Source organism: Pygoscelis adeliae, unplaced genomic scaffold (assembly GCF_000699105.1).
Source record: "Pygoscelis adeliae isolate BGI_AS28 unplaced genomic scaffold, ASM69910v1 Scaffold144, whole genome shotgun sequence".
In the NCBI taxonomy this organism is placed as follows: domain Eukaryota; kingdom Metazoa; phylum Chordata; class Aves; order Sphenisciformes; family Spheniscidae; genus Pygoscelis; species Pygoscelis adeliae.
The window spans coordinates 421,102-438,972 of NW_008824551.1; the positions used below are offsets into that span (position 1 = coordinate 421,102).

Here is a 17,871-nt window from a genome sequence, read left to right on the forward strand (position 1 = left end):
TCTGTGTCTTAGAAACCAAACAAAAGTGTTGTGAAAATTTGACACTATTGGAAATTCTTAAATCCCTTTTCCATCACTGATATTCACTGCGGGTGATTCTCCTCCATTTTTGAAGTTCTACAGCCTCTAAAGAGGTTCATGACTTGTTTGTCTTAATAAGCAAGGTAGCGAAGATCCCAGCTGGGATCCAGACTGGATTCCCGTTGGGAGCTGCCAATGTCATGCAGCTACGTAAAAAGACACATATGATCCCATGATGCCTCAAAAGGTGTCTCCCGTAGTGACAGAGAACTATTGATACCGTTTCACAAGGTCCTTGGGAGACTTTAAGCTGTAGTAGAGTGTATTATTCTGTTTATATATGCTTAAACAAGGTTAACCAAAATTAGAAAGAGATGTAGGGAAGAGCTGCTAAAAGGCAAATGAAGAGGGTTGGAATTGTAGTGCAGGAAAACAAAGGCTGAGTGTGTGCGCAGCGCCTACCTATAAATCCATCAGCAGGTACATCTAGGGAAGGAAATAGCTGTATAAACTACATAGTAGTGTTGGCAGAAAACCAAGTCGGTTTAAGTTGGCTGTGGGTAATTTAGTCAAGAAACAATGAGTTTTGTCACATTTTACCAGTGTGAACAAAACAAGAACAGAAATATTTTTGAGATAGAGATCTCTAAATATATGAAAGGGACATTATTCTTTAGTATTTGCCATAGCAGGCGATGACCAGGAAGGTAATTACTAGTCCAATATTGCTAAGATTAGTCTTGCTTGTCCAGTTTGGGAAATAAAGGTGGTCTTCTGATGTCTGCGGGCATTCTGTAGTTGCTGTGCAAAACCAGACTTTGTTACAATTTTATCTGCGCGCCCCCCCGCCCTCCCCCCCCGGCCTCTGCAGGTTGTCTTCCAGTCCTTGTGAAAAGTCTTTGGTTGATATTTTATTTTGTTCTGCAAAATGTCCAGTTCTCCTGCAGGTCTTGAGTTGATTAATTCGGAGTCTACTAGCCTTATTTCAGTTTCCTTACACCATCTGCAGTGATCTACGAATGTTACTACTCCAGTACTAGCACACACCTTCACTTTAATCATCCAGTCCACCCTGGCACTGGTATTTCCCTTGTGTTGAGGAGTTGCATAAGATTTGGAGCCACCCCCCGCTTTCTCTCTCCCACCACCCCCATTAGGGAGAGAGGTTGCTGATCCCAATGAAGTTTGGTTTTGGCTCAGCCCGGCTTATTTCTAGAGTGTGCACAGTCATGTTTCTCTGAATGCAATAGAAACAAGTAACTGCAGTCCGTTTTGTTGTTCATCTTTCAAATTCCTCACAAATCCTTCACCTCCGCTGTGGGGAGTGTCTTTATTTCATAGGTCACACTGATGCGCATTTCCTACCATGAAGTCCAATGCCTTTTAGTAGCGACTGCTTTAGTTTCTGAATATTGCTATATAGTACAGGTTCAATTATACCTCCTGTTTTAATTGTAAAAGGAGCTGGCACAACTTTCAAGTTCAACGAGGCTTGCACTTGTGTTTCTGTCAGAGTCACTTGACGATCATGAATGCCTTCCAGTCTAACAGGTCTGCTTAATAACATGTGTTGGATCTGAAGCGTAAGTGTTGTAATACACTGTTTTAAAACAGTGTCATTTGGTCTTCTATCAATCTGCTGTGCAGAAGGAGATATATGTGTACCATTGGTGAGGGCTTCAGAAGGAGAGGAATGTCTTCTAAAATGACTGATGAGTTTGCCTGGATCTCAGTAACAGCCTACAGTTGCCCTGTTTGCCTGGGATGTTTTTGCACAAATTGTCCATGTAGAAAAATTCATTTAGATAGCTTTGAGAAATGGGGGAGTGGGGGGGAGGGGGTGGGGGGGACAGGGGAAAAGGCAGAGGGAGAAATTTATCTTGTCTGACTTTGGTCAAACAGCCTAAAGTGCATAGTGAAGACAAGCAAAGATTACAGTTCGATTTATGAAGCTGAATTAATGGAAGAATTATTTTTATTATGGTTGCTGGGTTTTAAAATTTGCATTTGAAGAACATGACAGATTTTTGTCAATTGGGTCTAGATTTAATGTAAAAGGAACTTTTTTTTCGTAATAGGTATGTGCTAAATAGTATGAGATTATGCATTTATGTAAAATGGAAAAAAAAACAGATTAATGAGAACCACTACAGAGAAAATTCAGTATGGATGTAAAACAGTTGTTAGTACATTACGAAGACTATTGGCTTTTGACACAGGGCAATGTAGCTATGTTCCCATGAAACTGTATCTTTAAAATTTGCACCAGGCATTGTTCTTAACATCGCATATGACCTGGCAGGTAAAAATAAATGAGTTCTCTTGCAATCTGAAACCTTCTAGGGAATTCATTTGTTTTCTTCAAAAAAACCCATACGGCAGGGCAGAATTTACTTTTATAATTAAGTGGCACCATCAAAGGATTACTCTCAGGGTATTAGATCCTCAGTAAGCTCAAGGAAATGAGAGACTGCTTGTTTATCTTATTCTGATAAATCCTGATAAAATATTCAGATAAATATTTCTCTGTGTGTTATTTAGTGGACTGACTTAGTATCTAATCAAATATGATAATGCTTTCTGTATTTTGAAGTGCCAGTAAGCATGGAGATTCATGGATTTCCCCAAGAGCAACCTTGCCTTCTTTTCCTATGTGGAAGCGCTTTGCCATATGTCCTGCAGCGTTTTCTTTGTTTCTGTCTTGGAAAGGTCAATTGAGGGGGGAAAAGACCAGCTCTGGGGAAAGATACTGAATTGCCCTGGCAAATTGTGCATTGCCTTTTTTTCTCCTCGTTCCCTGACAATGCACTAAACACTTATCAGCTCTAGTTTTTATAAATCAGAAATTGTTAAAAGTGTTCCAGCCATTTTGGTAAAATGAGAGTCAACTAGAAGCATGTCTCAAACCCAGTAGGTTGGGGCAGAAATGTTGAAGTTCAAAATAATTAGTTACATTTTCCTTTTAATCCATTCTTTTTTCTCTTTTTTGGTGACTTTTTTTTTTTTTTCTTACTGGTTTTATTCAGACCATGCAAGAAGAATTATGTTGGAAGAAACTTGTTTGTTTAAAGGAAAAACGAAGTAATCCTCCTCTTCCCAAGCCTCTTGTGCTTGAAATTATGAACTGGTAGGAGCCTAGCTGGAGTTCATTCTTAAGACGTGGTGATTTATTTTTTTAAAATTCAAGTTGGGCTAGTTCAGCTATACTTTAAAATTATATAGTTGCTTATCAGAAATAGGTCTCAAAGCTATTCAACTTTTTTTTTAATTGGATAATATATATTTAGACATATCTTACATTATTTTTTATACAGAGCATCCTAATAATGGTGGCTTTCTCCTATATGTTCTGCAAGTTGATTAAACTTGCTTTGAGGATTACAACTTGCTTTGAGGTGGCTTATTGCCTGAGTCACTCCTTATTTCGCTGATGAAGGACTGTAACAGTATGCCTTTTCACTTAATTAGATGTGTGTTTGGGAATGTTAATTTGAACCATTACCACTACTTGCCATAATAACAGAAAGGCAAATTGAAGGATTCATTAACAGTGGTTTAAGGATCTCTAATAAAGGAATAAATAACTGTACAGGTTTGCTTCTTGCTGTTGTCTGCTCCCAGCAGGAGAATCTGAGAGCTTCTTGTTAATGAGATGCTCTGAGCGCTACATATTGGGAGAATATACAGGCACCAGGAATTAGCGCTATGTTCTTTGAACATCCATCTGGGTTTTATTGCTCATTTAACACTTGGTTCAAGGTAATCAATGTCTGTCCTTCCACTGATTGATCTGATCTAAACTAAGGTATGGTTTAATGTTAAATCTAAGAGAAATTATCATCCTACTGCTGCAGAAAGAGGAAGGTCTTTCTTCCCCTACTGCTTCTTTTTCCTACCTTGCTAATAGGTTCCTAAATATTTTTGAAAGCTAATGCTTTGTACCTCCCCTGCTCATGCCTTGTTCCACTATGCAATTTTCTCCTCCTTTGCACCAGCTCTGGTAATAGTCTGGTTGCAGAGTAACACTAATCAATTCACTAACCCCACAAAAATTACTCGGTTTCTTGTGCTGATTTAATGTCTTGCCATTTTAATTAGTGGAACTAACATGATGCATCATCAGAGGAGCCCCGGAGTTGACTCGGGGTAAGATGAAAAGAGAAATGGCAGGAGTAAATGGAACTTCTTTGGCAGAGAACACTGCTATTTCCATGTAAGCCATCTTTAGAAATTACATCAGATGAGTAGTGTTCTGAAGGGGTACCTGTCTTTATCTGGTCATGACACACTTGAGCTGTGCTAGCAGCAGTACATGTCCTGCTGCAGAATATAGCAACTTATGCCTTCTCTTGGTTCCTGGTTAGACTGTGTTCTCATGTCAGTTAGCTGTTCCTTTATTCTGCAACGAATGTTAGTCCAAACATATGGTTTCTGTCCTACATCGCCAGCAGTTTGGTCCTTGCTGAACTTGTCTGCTTGTGTGTGCCTTTACGGCACTGAAATGCAGGGCAGGGAGCTACCAGCTGGCCAGAAGCTGATAACCATGATATAGAAGAAGTCCGAGGGAGGTGCCACTTGGAACAGCAGTCAGGTCTGTGAAGGACTCTTCCCTGCCTCTGAAACATTGGTGCCTTGCATGAGTTACTGCAGCACCCTTGTGGATGCACTTGGGTGGCTGCACTCCTCTTGTGAGAGGGCTGCTCGGATGCTAGGGAGGTGTGTATGTCTCAGTCCTCATTCCAAGAGTACAGTCAGAAAATTTAACAGTGCAATGATGCATACTGTGTACGTGACCTTCACCTCTCAAAATTTGATGGGAGCAAGATTGCATTTTATATAGAGATGTGTTGACATCATGTGCTTACCTTGGTATGCATCCTGCTTCTGAATTTCCCATGTACAGCGAACTTCCACTGAAGGGAGGGGCTCTGCTGGAAACTAATGGCTTTACCAGAGGACTACAGCATGATCACAGGAGGGAAATTCAAGGCTGGCTGTGAAAATGTGGGTCATCGAGTTTAGTATCTCCTTCCTTTAAGTACCTTTAGCATTAACGTGATCACTTAGATAGTTTTTGATCATTTTGTTGTTGCAGTTTCTGTTCTTAATAAAATAATAAAATTTTTTAAAAGTCCAAATTTCGGCTACCTTAGACTCTTTACCTTCTCCCCCCTCCCCCCCAAAAAAAAAACCCCAACAGCTCAAGCAAACTTTATGTGCCGGAGTTGATTACTGTAGGAAAGGAGGCTGCAAAAGGCATGAACTGTCTAAAATTTCTGTTTATTTAAGCCCATTCCCATTATTGGTTTTTTCTGAGGAGATATAACAGCAGCATTTCAATTTAATTTCAAATTAATCTTGAAAAGAAACAGAAGATTAATATGTTGAACAATGAAATGGTAACAAGACCACATAGGATTTGCGTGGCTGTTTATGTGGGTGGGTACTGTACAGTGTATGCCATATCTGCCAAAAAAGCCTGGGGGCATGTACTTTGAGATATGCATTGCAACATTAGAAAGTATTAAAGATTTGGTCAGCCACAGTTATGAAATACAGGGTTAACATTTTGGTTGAGGTGATATTTCAGGATAAAGTTGAACCCAACGACAACTTAATAAATAGCTGAGTAAGCTCACAAGCTTATCTGGACTAAAGCATAATATTCAGAAAAGCCTTGATCTGCATGCATCAGAGGTGCACAGGTGACAAATATTCTGAGGCCATCTCCAGCTGGGGAACTTGGGTGCTGTGTGTGAGAAGCAGGGGCCAACAGGAGAAGATGGTAATGCATGTTCGAGATGACATGGCATGATGGTACTTCAGGAGGAGAGTGAGCTCCAGATCTGCAGAGACAGGCCACTAGTGCCTTTCTGCTTTTCCTGGAGAAGCCCGTGGCAAGAAATACATAGAACTGATGCCTGGCTGTTGCTGGACATCTGTGCAGGAGTGCTACGATCTAGGACCTCTAGTTGCTGCTGAGGCTGTATGTGGAGCCACAGGGAAGTGAATGTAGGAAGATTTGCTAATCCTGAGGTACAACCATCAGAGAAGGAAATCAGATTTTACATGACCTTTGAGTGGATTAATTTAATTTGTAATGGGATTCTTTCCTAATTGACTCTAATAGTGTTATTCTGTTTGCCAAGCTCAGTGTCTCACTGGTCAGACTATGATCACCTGAGTCTTCCTTTTTGCCCTTTTGAATGTTAATAAAACATGGTTAGTCTGTCATTCCTGAAGAATGCCTGTAACTTTAGAAATTATTTAAAAAGAGCAATAAGAAGACCAAGAATCACTTCTCCGTAATTTTGAGGTTGAACTAGCATGACCTGCGAGTCTGGAAATATTTATCTCTGTATATGCTGTTTTCACATCTTCAGCATTTATCAGTAAGCTACTTATTTCATTAGTCTCATTTGCTGAGACTTCTATTTTCTGCAAAATGCAGAGAAAAAATTACTTATTGACCAGTCTGCTTTTTGTTATTGTAATTTGACCATTTTCATATAATAGTTCAACTAGACCACTTTGATTAGGTTTCTTTTATTTCGAATGTATCATCCTATGCTTTTTCACATATTTTTCCTATTGTATCTTAATATAACCATATGAATTTTCTACATCATAATTTTTTATTTGTATTGATTATCTCCTTTCCTCCTATTCTTATTTCTTTTTCTGTTTTATTTCCAATTGCTGATTTTATTACACTGCAGAACTAGAATTGGCTTTTACCCAAAACTTTCCCGTCTTGATTGTGGAATCGTGACTTTTTGCTTAATAGTTGATTCTTACAGAGCTTATACTTTTCATTTTCAGTCTTGATATATTTTCCTTCCAGTAAATTGAATAAATTTTTCTTCTTTCATGTGAAACAGTTTCTTGAAAGAAGTGCACAGGAAGGAATCTTTTACTGGTTTATTTCCAGGAGATTTGGCAGCATGTCTGATCATGCCTTGAATTCCTGAGTTTGCTGCAAACCCTATTTATTGATTCAGGCTTTCAATTGCAGATGCATATGGGGGCTTGGGGTGGGTTATTTTCTTGCTATCTTAGGAGTTTTTCAAAAGCTTAATCTATAGTACGTTTTCCTAAGCTGTATGTGCCACCTTAATGTTCTTCTAATTCATGTCTGTTGAATGCAACAGTATTTTTTCTTGTTGGGTTCATGTTTTATAGCTTGCTGTTTCACAAAGAAAAGGGTAAAGTGCTGGATTTAACAACCATTACTAGCATGCTATGCTTTCGAACCTTTATGGGTTTTCAATTGATTTTTGACATGGACTTGTTTAGGAACATACAGAAGATTAGCTTTATGCTTCTGTCTGTAGTCATACTAAATGTATTCACTGCGATAGATGGAAGTACATTGTCGTCAAGGAGGTGACTGGAGCATGCTTGTTGTGGTGCTTCATTCAGTTCCCACTGACACTGGTGGAAGTCTTCGCCATTGGGTTTGAGCAGGCTTTTGATTTACAGGTTTTAGTTACCATAGTTCACCTAGAAAAGTAGTTCAGTGCTGTCAATGTAAAGCAAAATGCTTACTGCCTGCTGGCTATCTGAAGGAATACAGGATGCTGCTGTATCTCAGAGTTCATTGTGTTTTCTTCTCATTACAGTGTCCTTCTGTTTGTAGATTTATGTAACATACTTGCTTTTCTCATTCATTAAGCACCAAATGGAAACAAATTTACCAATTACCGGCAGTGTCAAATCAGTTTAATTCCAGCATGTAAAGTTGTATTTGTCTTGCTTTTATTACCACCATATTTAGACAGGAGACAGGCCTACGTGCTAAGAGGTCTGTATCTATGCTTCAGAAATGTACTTGGTCATTTTTATTTCACATCCTTTGTTGCCTTCAAAGCATAAATGCACTAGAATAAAGCTAAACAGAGGTTGAAAAATGGCAATCCAGGGCATAAGCTCAATAACATATTGAAAAAAGTATTGTCACCTATCTCGTGAGCAGCATAATGGCTCTGCACATGTAATGGAAATTGGCATTGACTTTTTCTTTGGACCGCTCGATTTATTAATATCATATTTCCAGTGTGTTTTTTTACTGTCACGCTTATATTTTTTTTTAGATTTTTCTCATATATGTCCTTTTTGAATGAATTCTCGCATGTTAGAGATGCATGCTTTAGCATGTTAAACAAATACAATAGGTATTTGTAGAGCTAAATGTTGTCCTCCAGTTTTTGCTGAAGTGGGCACATTTAGGTAGGAATAGCTCTGATTGCTCTCCGAGTGCTAGTTTGCCACTTCTCCTAGCATTATTTATGTAGTCACAGTCACTCTGTGCTGTCCATTTGCCCAGTTTACCTCTGTGTTGCTAAGATGTAATGCTTTTACTGTGTCTTGCACATTGCTTTTCTTCTTATTCCTTTTTCTTTCTGCTGGCTTTATGAAGCTGAAAATAATATTTTAATTGGTTATTGGCAGCCACAGGAAGTTGAAAAATGTACACTAATTAGCTCTGGCTCTTGGCTCATTCACATGAATATAGACATTTTAGTCTCCCTAACACTTACAGGGTCAATATTTCTAATTCCATACTGGATATATTAATGGGTAGAAGTGTTGTGCTCTACTGAATAGGATACAAATCTCATTTTCTAGGAAAAAAAAAACACAAAACTTTCAGCCTCTGTTTTTCTTCAGGCTGACATTCTGTTTTTGTATTTATTAATATAGGATTTTTACAATTTGGGACAATAGCTTACTTTTTAATAGGCTGAAATGATGTCAGGATGAAAGACCATAAAAAGACATTAATAATTTGATAATCTGTCTTAAAATGCCACATCATTGATAAATCTTCAGTAGATATCTCAAGATGAAGTACAGATAGCGATTGACATGACACTATGCTGAGTACTGACCCGAAAACTAAAAGTGTGAGACCAGACTGTCTGCTCATATATTCTGCAACAGAGACTGCATTTATTTGTAGAGTGAAATGGGGCATTTATGTGCCACTCCTGTGAGTCTGATACCACTGAGTTAAGAAAACAGTTTATACCTGCTGAGGATGCAGCTCAATTTCTCTGGAAGAAAGAAGTTGTTCTGCTTCTGTAAGTGGAAAAAATAGATTTGCGACAGCAGTGAAGTTGTAGGTTTCTTTAACTTTGATATCTGAAGTGAAAGAAGCACAATCAATGATGGCTGATGGAAGCTTATATGCAACGAGATGAGGAGCAGACTAAGTAGTTATGTTCCCTGCTGAATATTTCTGACCAAGACGTTTTGCAGATGTGAAGATATTTTTTGTCCTTACAGAGAGAGTGTAGATGGGTTAGAAAGACTATATGCATCGTTTCCTGACGTTTCAGTGAAAGTCCTTCAAGTCAACTTGCACGTAGCTTGTGGATGAAGCTTTGTGTAAACATTGTCCTGCAGTGTACTGTTTTCTTTGTTTGCCCACTTCGGGTCTCTTCATGACTCAAAACCAAGTATTTTAGTTATTTCCTTGTGGTGATTTATCTGTGCTAATAACAAATATTCTGTCTTTATTTTACTTTCTCATGAATTCTTGCCCTTAATAGCCTGCCTCTTGCGTTTTGAGTAACTCCCTTTAGCAATATTCCTAGGAAAGACTAGTGGCGTGATTCCTGTACATCCATAATTTAAGTAGACCATATATGTGCCAGAGTCAATAAATAAATACACGTAGCTGCACCCCAGAGCCCATAAATAAAGCTGGCCATGATAGTGGTTGTGTTTATGAGATACATGCTTTGAAAAAAATTTGTTTTCGTTTTTTAGACACAGTTTGTTTTTGTTCCTCCCCCCACCGGCTTATTAAAAAAAAAAAAAGAGATGTAAACTACAGGTCCTGGCTATCTGTGCCAATTAACAGTACCTCATACTTCTTTGGAAAGAATTAGGATTATTATCTCAAAAAATGTGGCCTAATTTTAATTTGTAATTAAAGTGTAATTTTAATTACACTTCTACCAGTTGCATTGATGTAATATTGCAGATAATTTGTGAATATTGCAAATAATTAAATTTAAAGATTAATTTACTCATCTCTTTGTAATCTGTTTTTGTTGCTTTAAGTGAATTTGTTGAAATCTTAGAAATTAATGTTACAGATTTGTTATGAATAAATTAAAATCAACGTAATTTATATTAACCTTTCAAAAATTTCTTCCTTTTTATTTTTATCTATAAAACATTATCACTCTGTAGTGGCATTGGAAAATCAGAATTGCTTTAAATAAGGTAAAAATTAGGCAGAAGAGGACTGAAGAATATTATATATGTGAACATGTAGTGAAAAAAAAGGACATAATGAAAAGAAGAAGAAGAGGCGTGAGAAGAAACTAAGAAAGAAAGACAAAAAAAAATTGGGCAGGAGGAATATGGACATGCAGCATGGAAGAACCTTATTCAGACCTAGCATAAAAGAGAATCTGCACTAGAGAAGGATGTGCTGAAATCAGTTCAAAGATGGTGTGGTACTTGCTCATTTTTATGAGGGTCATGGACTGATACCATGAGCGCTACCAACAGAGCTGGTTTATTAGAACAGGTGTAACAAAGCAGCTGCTTTAACTACATATAGGCACAGTAAGTTGGGAGGAGTTGTGATAGCTCACATACATTGCACCAGTATGTGCTGAAGGAAGTGGTTTTGGTCGGTGGGGCATGCTCACCTTTCTGAGTATCCTAACCCATCATTTCCCCAGGTTTCAAGCAGTGCCTTTGCGTCACGTCTTCGTGGTTTGCCTGAACTCCTCCCAGGTTCTGTAGGTGCAGTGATACTGCTGTAGAGAAAAAGCAGAGTGAGAAATCCTTTTGCAATAAAAGCATGGGCTTTTGAAAAATATGCTTGGTTCGTGTGTACCTCCTGCTGTATGTGGGAAAAAATCCTCGGGTTTCAAAGAAATCAGACTGGGTATGACAGGACTTCAGTCAGAATTGTGAAAACTCTGGCTTCTACAGACACTCCATCATACTGGGATCCTTTGCTTCAAACTTTATGTATCTGTGGCTAAGCTAATCGCATAAGGTTCCCATCATCGTGGAGAGAAACAGACAGCTTTAATCTGCCTGTCCTCTTATTCTCATTTAGACATCTAACACTGGTCACATGAATCTGCCAAAGCACTGAGTATTTCTTCCCATTGATTCTAAAGGAAGACTGGAGCAATGACTCAGATGTCCATGTATGCAGTATAAATATCTACTTTATTCATATGCAGCCAGTCCTTCAAGCTGAAAATCTGTTTTAGAAATCGCCTTAGTCCTTAGCCCAAAGGGCTGTATGTTAAGACAGTCCCTGAAAGAATTGAGAGTCCTGACTGCCTGTCACTTTTTAATTTTTTCCTGTCTTTTATATTCATTAATTATGTTTTTATTTAAATGCTAGTAACATTTTTTTTACTTAAACACTAGTAACAATTAATTTTTATCTACTATTTTTTTTAACCCCAGAAACTACCTCTTCAGGTTGCAGCTTGAGGATCTCTCTCTAATACAGGTATGTTTTGTGTTTGTTTCCTTAGTTCCTCTGCATGTTGTAGGTAAGCAGATGTTTTAAAGCAGATAATCAAGATATTCATAAGCTTCATAACTACAGATAAGTATGCATCTGTTTTTGTCCTCTTTTCGGCCCCATATTATATGTCATATTATCCATTCTAATTCCAGATTAGCCTTTGTCCCAAGCCATACAGATGTGATGTTACCTTACTCTGCTGTGATTTTGTTCGAGTGTATCTATAAAAGATGGAGGCTGGGAAGAAGGATCATGTTCTCTTAGAAAAATGTTCCAACTTACTATTGTGCAGCTTCTGTGTTCAGAATTTATGTTATTATCGAGAAAATACTTTTTTTTTCAGATAATGATAAATAAAAAAAATTCATTCATACTTGCTAAAGTTAAATTGGGCAAATGAAACAGCAAATTTTCAAGGAAATATAGAGTGAACACAGGTATCAGAATCTCAGTTTTGTATATAAGGCAGCTATCTATTTTTTAAAACTTGTTAGAGCTTGGAAGGTGAAACAAAGCCTTTTAGAGGCAGTTAGACTTCATAGAAAGGTAAGTGAGAATCCCTGATCAATTTATTTTACCCTGAACTTCATCTGACTTCCATGTATCAGCAATCTTGCCTTCCCTCAGTCCTCTGAGTAGCGTTCCTTGCTTAGGTTTTGTTGGTTTTCTCTTTTGTTGGCATCATTTCTAACTTTCATCATTCTAGTGTTCTTGGCTCTAAGAGTTGTTTTAGTAAATTTAGTTGAGTTGGCTAACTTGCTAAGGTGTGGAAATAGAAAATCACAATGAAATAGAAATGTATGTTTTTTCATAATCTTTTCATTTATGCAATTTAAAATTTACTAGCTTTAGATTCCATATTGTGCCTATTATCACAAAGTAATACTATACAGTTGAATATGGAAAAGTAAAATGCATTCAGGTAAGGCTGTCCTTGTGATTTGTAGAACACATTGTGTATCTTTAATGAGGCCTGCAGAATTCCTTTACCTTCCCAGACTATGAGAAACAAGGTCTGAAGTTGGCTTATAATTAACCAAAATTGCAGTATTTATAAATATAAAATTTTGTTGCTAGTGCTTAAGGCTGTGACACGCCAAACACTTTTAATATCCAGAATTCAGACTGTCTACTTTCACCTTATGCGACATGCCCAATATCCTGGCAAATAATTTGGGTTAAGTCCTGAAGATTCTTGTTGAGAGGCTGCACTCAGAGATCTCTGATGGTGCTGTTGTAGTTTATTTTGCTAATTCATAGATTGAAGTTCACAGCTTTCCTCTGTTAGGATAAGTATCAGTAGGCTGAATTCACTAATGAGGGAGAAGTCTGTAGATTATGGGGGTTTATAATTGTGCTGACTGACTCGAACAGACATCCTCCCACTCCAATCAGCAAAAAATATAAAATGAGGACAGAAATCATACTGTTGATGTTATACTAGGTTACTAGGTTTTGGTCTTACGAATGTGCAGAGGCCTTTAAACAGTCTTCTCAAGTTGACTTTTGGTAAAGTTTCTTATTCTGTCTTCAGTGCTGTAGCACCACTGGTTTGCCTCTGTATCTTCAAACCTTTTTCCACAAGCCTTTAGGGAGATTGTATTTCTAAACTGAAACCAAAGTATGTAATTTTTTTTTTCTTTCACCAGCATATCTTTACTACCCCTACTCCAAGCATTCAAGTTTTTTCCCTTATTTTCAAATCTACCATTATGGCTACTTCGTATTTGTCCTTCATAGATCTTCTCTTCCTCTTCTTCCCCTGTGCTTCCCTTCTGGTTCTGTTAGAGTGCCCCAGGACAGCCCTTATCCAAAAGATATTGTGTTTCCTTGGATGTGCCAGTTATGGCAGCTCCAAATCAGCTGTGAGGTGGCTGAAGCCTTTGTTTTGATGCAAGTAAGCCAGGATGTAAGGTGTATTGTTTAGGACTCCCAAACTCATTACACAAGACACTTAGGTCATCTTGTAATCTGGTATGAAAGTATGAAGTTAGTCACTGATCTTGTAGTCGTAAAAGTAGATTTGGGAGAGTTCTTCAGAGGCCTGGGGTACCTGGAGCCCCTCCAGGTACCCCAGGGCAGGATCAGGGGTCAGTGCTGCTGTCCTTACTGGTGGTTACTTGTCTGAACTCTTCTGTCAAGTCTTCAGCCACTAAGATGCACAACTTTTCCGCACCTTTGTTGGGAAATGCTAAGACATGAAGAAAGTCTCTGTCTCACGCTGGAAAGTGTGAAAGCTTTAGTAATGAAAGAGACAGTAACCATTCCTGTGGAAACTTCATATTCAAACTTCCCAGCTACCAACCTGAAACCCACCTAAAGCTAAGAGTGTACTTACCAAATGATTCACTGAGATTTACAGACCTTTCGGATAAGTTCTGTTGGAATGACAGAATCCTAGCTGCAATCCCAGTCATCCCAACATGCTGTATAGGATTACCTCAGGTATAATTGAAGTAAACTTTGATTTCTGAAACTTAAGGGCATGTGAAGTTTCTCTCATTCACATGTGGTGAAAGAAATATTTTGAATAGGATTAGAGGATAAAAAGTTTACCAAGTTAGCAATTAAAAATTACAGTATTTTGAATCATAGAATCATAGAATCATTAAGGTTGGAAAAAACCTCTAAGATCATCGAGTCCAACCGTCAACCCAACACCACCATGCCCACTAAACCATGTCCCTAAGCGCCTCATCTACATGTCTTGAAATACTTCCAGGGATGGTGACTCAACCACTTCCCTGGGCAGCCTCTTCCAATGTTTCACCACTCTTTCAGGAAAGAAATTTTTCCTCATGTCCAATCTAAACCTCCCCTGGCACAACTTGAGGCCATTTCCTCTCGTCCTTTCGCCAGTTACTTGGGAGAAGAGACCGACACCCACCTCGCTACAACCTCCTTTCAGGTAGTTGTAGAGAGCAATGAGGTCTCCCCTCAGCCTCCTTTTCTCCAGGCTAAACAAGCCCAGTTCCCTCAGCCACTCATAAGACTTGTTCTCCAGACCCCTCACCAGCCTCGTTGCCCTTCTCTGGACACGCTGTAATACCTCAACGTCCTTCTTGTAGTGAGGGGCCCAAAACTGAACACAGTATTCGAGGTGCGGCCTCACCAGTGCCGAGTACAGGGGCACTATCACTTCCCTACTCCTGCTGGCCACACTATTTCTGATACAGGCCAGGATGCCATTGGCCTTCTTGGCCGCCTGGGCACACTGCCGGCTCATGTTCAGCCGGCTGTCGACCAACACCCCCAGGTCCTTTTCCGCCAGGCACGCTCCAGATCTTTCAAACCTGAAACTCTGTTATGGTTGAGGAAGGTAGGAACAAAAGTGAGAAGCAAAGTAAAGCTTATATGAAATCCTTGCAAAACAGAATGATGGAATATCACGGGAGAAATAAAGTATACTGTGTTTTAACTTGTTAATACTCTATGTGCTAGTTAGCATTTGTTTGCCAAGGGACTGAACACCTTGACACTTTATGTATGGACTGGAGAACTTTTAGCATTTTTTTTCTTCACACAGTTGTCATAATAATAATGTAAAGCCCCAGTTTAATTCTTCTACTTACGTTGCTCACTTTGATTTCTTTGCTTGAACCAGCCTTTGTAAAAACATGCAGATGTTTCACAAGCTAATAAACTATGTTTTTGCATCTGGAAGAAAAGGCACACAGTGAAGTGCTAGCTGTAAGAAGCTTTCAATGTAGCACAATAACAATATGAAAGGGCTAGAAACAAGACAACCTACACACCTGTTGTTTAATTATTTTAGAAAATTGCTCAAGCTCTATCTTTGCTATTGTATGTCTGAAGGAGGAGGAAAATTGCCGACTTCTCCTCATGCACAGCAAATACTTCCAGCATGGAAGCAAGGATGATTGTTACAATTTGCATCCTCCTTTTCTACAGTTTTCAGTTAGACTTTTATAACTGTTTATTTTCTTTACATTGATGCTTTGATTTTTTTTAGTTTGGTTCATTGGTTTAATCTTTCTTGTAGTACTTTTCTATCTGGAAGATAAAGGGAATGCTTAAAACTTAATCTTGACCGTTGATGCACTTCAGTTATTTTTGTATAAACAAGTTTCCTCGTATGTCATGCTTAAGCGACTGTTCAAATGTGCCGTCAGTTTGTCCACGCACTGCTATTATGAAGATAAAAGGCTTCATGTTACATGTAACAAACTGGAATAGTAAGAATCATTTAGTTATAGTAAAAGTATCTTTGCAGATCTTTTGTTTACAAATTTCCGTATATTTTTGAAGAGAGAGACATTTTATAGATAAAGTATTATTTTGGAATATTATCAGACATTGCAATATTATCAGATATTGTTTTATAATAGGAAAGCTCTCTAAAAAGGAATAAAGTAAAATAATGACTCCTTGTTTGCAAACTTTTGCAAAAATTACTTTGGGCCAAAATATGTGTATGCCCTGTTTTCTACAAGTGTATACCTGGAAAATAGTTTTGAAACACAAGATAACCTTCCTTTAAAAAAAAACCACCCAAAACCAGACAGCCATTTGAAATGCAAGTTCTCACAAAAGAAATGCAGAACAGAGATTCATGTATTAAAAGGGTACTGTTTCCATCAGTTTAGTGAAAGTTAATCCCTTGTAAAAGTGAGGGTTAGAGTGCTACCAGATTGCATCAGACAGGATGTGTATCTAAACGTGAGCTAGGACTATGCAGTGAGACATCGTTGCCCATTGTGGGTACATCAATGTTGTCATCCCACATGTCATGGTTCTGTGCTCTGTACTTTATAGGAAAAGCCTCTTGTTTGAGTAAGCAAGTTTCATATGATAGTGTCTGTAGCAAACCAGTATTTGATGTGTCTCAGCAATTCCCTTTGTGTAGCAGAATAAAGAAGACTAAAACAAGTGAAAACCTTTTAAGCTCTCGCCGGAGAAGCCTAAGAGTCAAATTGTTCAAAGCTGACTGTTGGAACAATGCATGCGTAGCGATTATGGATTAGGAAAGAAGCACTCACTGGGCTGTGGTTGTAGAAGGACAAATATTTTATAACTCTCGCTACAGCAATAGTAGGCTCACAGACATAGAAGGCCTGACTCTGCCTGGTTTTGTTTTGTGAGTTTGCTTTGTTATTGCTCACCTCAAGTAACAGCAGAATAATCCATAAAAGCACTGGACAAGATGAAAACTGGATTTCCTGAAAACTCTCTTATATTCCTTAAAATATAAAAGCAGAAACCTAAACAGTAGTGTTTAAGTGAATAGATTTGTTTTCAAAAATGTTTTTAAAAAAGATGATATCTAGCCAGTGTCAGTATTAATAGTGGGGCTTTGACATCATGTAGAGGATGGCTCTAACAAGTGTCTATTTTTCACCTTTTTTTTTTTAATTGTTTGAAAAGAGAGCTTCTAAATTCAAACATTTGTTTGTGTCTACCTACATGACAAGTTTGCTGATGTATCTGTGAAGAGTGAAAAGCTAATACATGCTGGCTTATGAAAGTGTTTATGTCACAATTGCTATAAACATTTTTACAAGCCAGCATGTATAAGCTTTTCACAAACATGATAGAATGTATGTATCTTTTCTTCATCCATAAGATGAACTTCTTTACAAGCTCAGATTATTAAGGCACTTACAGGGCACATGCTTGAGTTTGCCTGTCCCATCTGAGTCTTTCATCTATGAAGCCTATTCTCAGTTTGAGATGGTCAGAAGGTTGAATATGAGCCTATTCCACCTGTAGTTCCTGTAGTTACATAATTCTCCTGAGATTTTATTCTCATGCTGAATCTGCACATCTTTCAGTTAGAAATACACATGCCTCGAAGTCCATTTTTAAAGGCAATTTTAGCCCCTAGTTCACAGCAAGATTCAAATTAAATTCTTTATGCAGGCTAAGAAGGTTGGAGGTTCTTTTTCATGTGTTTTATTCAACTTCAAATTCTGGGGTCTTGAGTTTCTGGGGTTTTTAGATAGATAGATAGATAGATATAGATATATAGATGTGTGTGTATAGATGTGTGTGTGTGTGTATATACACACCCATTAATGAGGCATTCAAGGAATTAAAGGCAAGATTTGATCTATGAATTGTCAGGAAAAGGAGCTACTTTGGACAATGAATTTTACCAAAGGGAATTCTTGCTGGTGTTTACATGTGTCAAGAGTGTCTGAAATAGAATCATAGAATCATAGTATCATTAAGGTTGGAAAAGACCTCTAAGATCATCGAGTCCAACCGTCAACCCACCACCACCATGCCCACTAAACCATGTCCCTAAGCGCCTCATCTACATGTCTTTTAAATACTTCCAGGGATGGTGACTCAACCACTTCCCTGGGCAGCCT

General features: G+C 38.2%; 1 protein-coding gene across 1 annotated transcript in view; it reads left to right on the forward strand.

The window, feature by feature from the left end:
- The window catches only part of SEMA5A (sema domain, seven thrombospondin repeats (type 1 and type 1-like), transmembrane domain (TM) and short cytoplasmic domain, (semaphorin) 5A), a 274,858-nt gene that overhangs the window by 41,914 nt on the left and 215,073 nt on the right, over window positions 1–17,871 (forward strand). Inside the window, exon 4 of the mRNA XM_009321911.1 lies at window positions 11,473–11,518. Coding sequence (XP_009320186.1) covers window positions 11,473–11,518 — 46 coding nt within the window. The remainder of the gene's footprint in view (window positions 1–11,472; window positions 11,519–17,871) is intronic.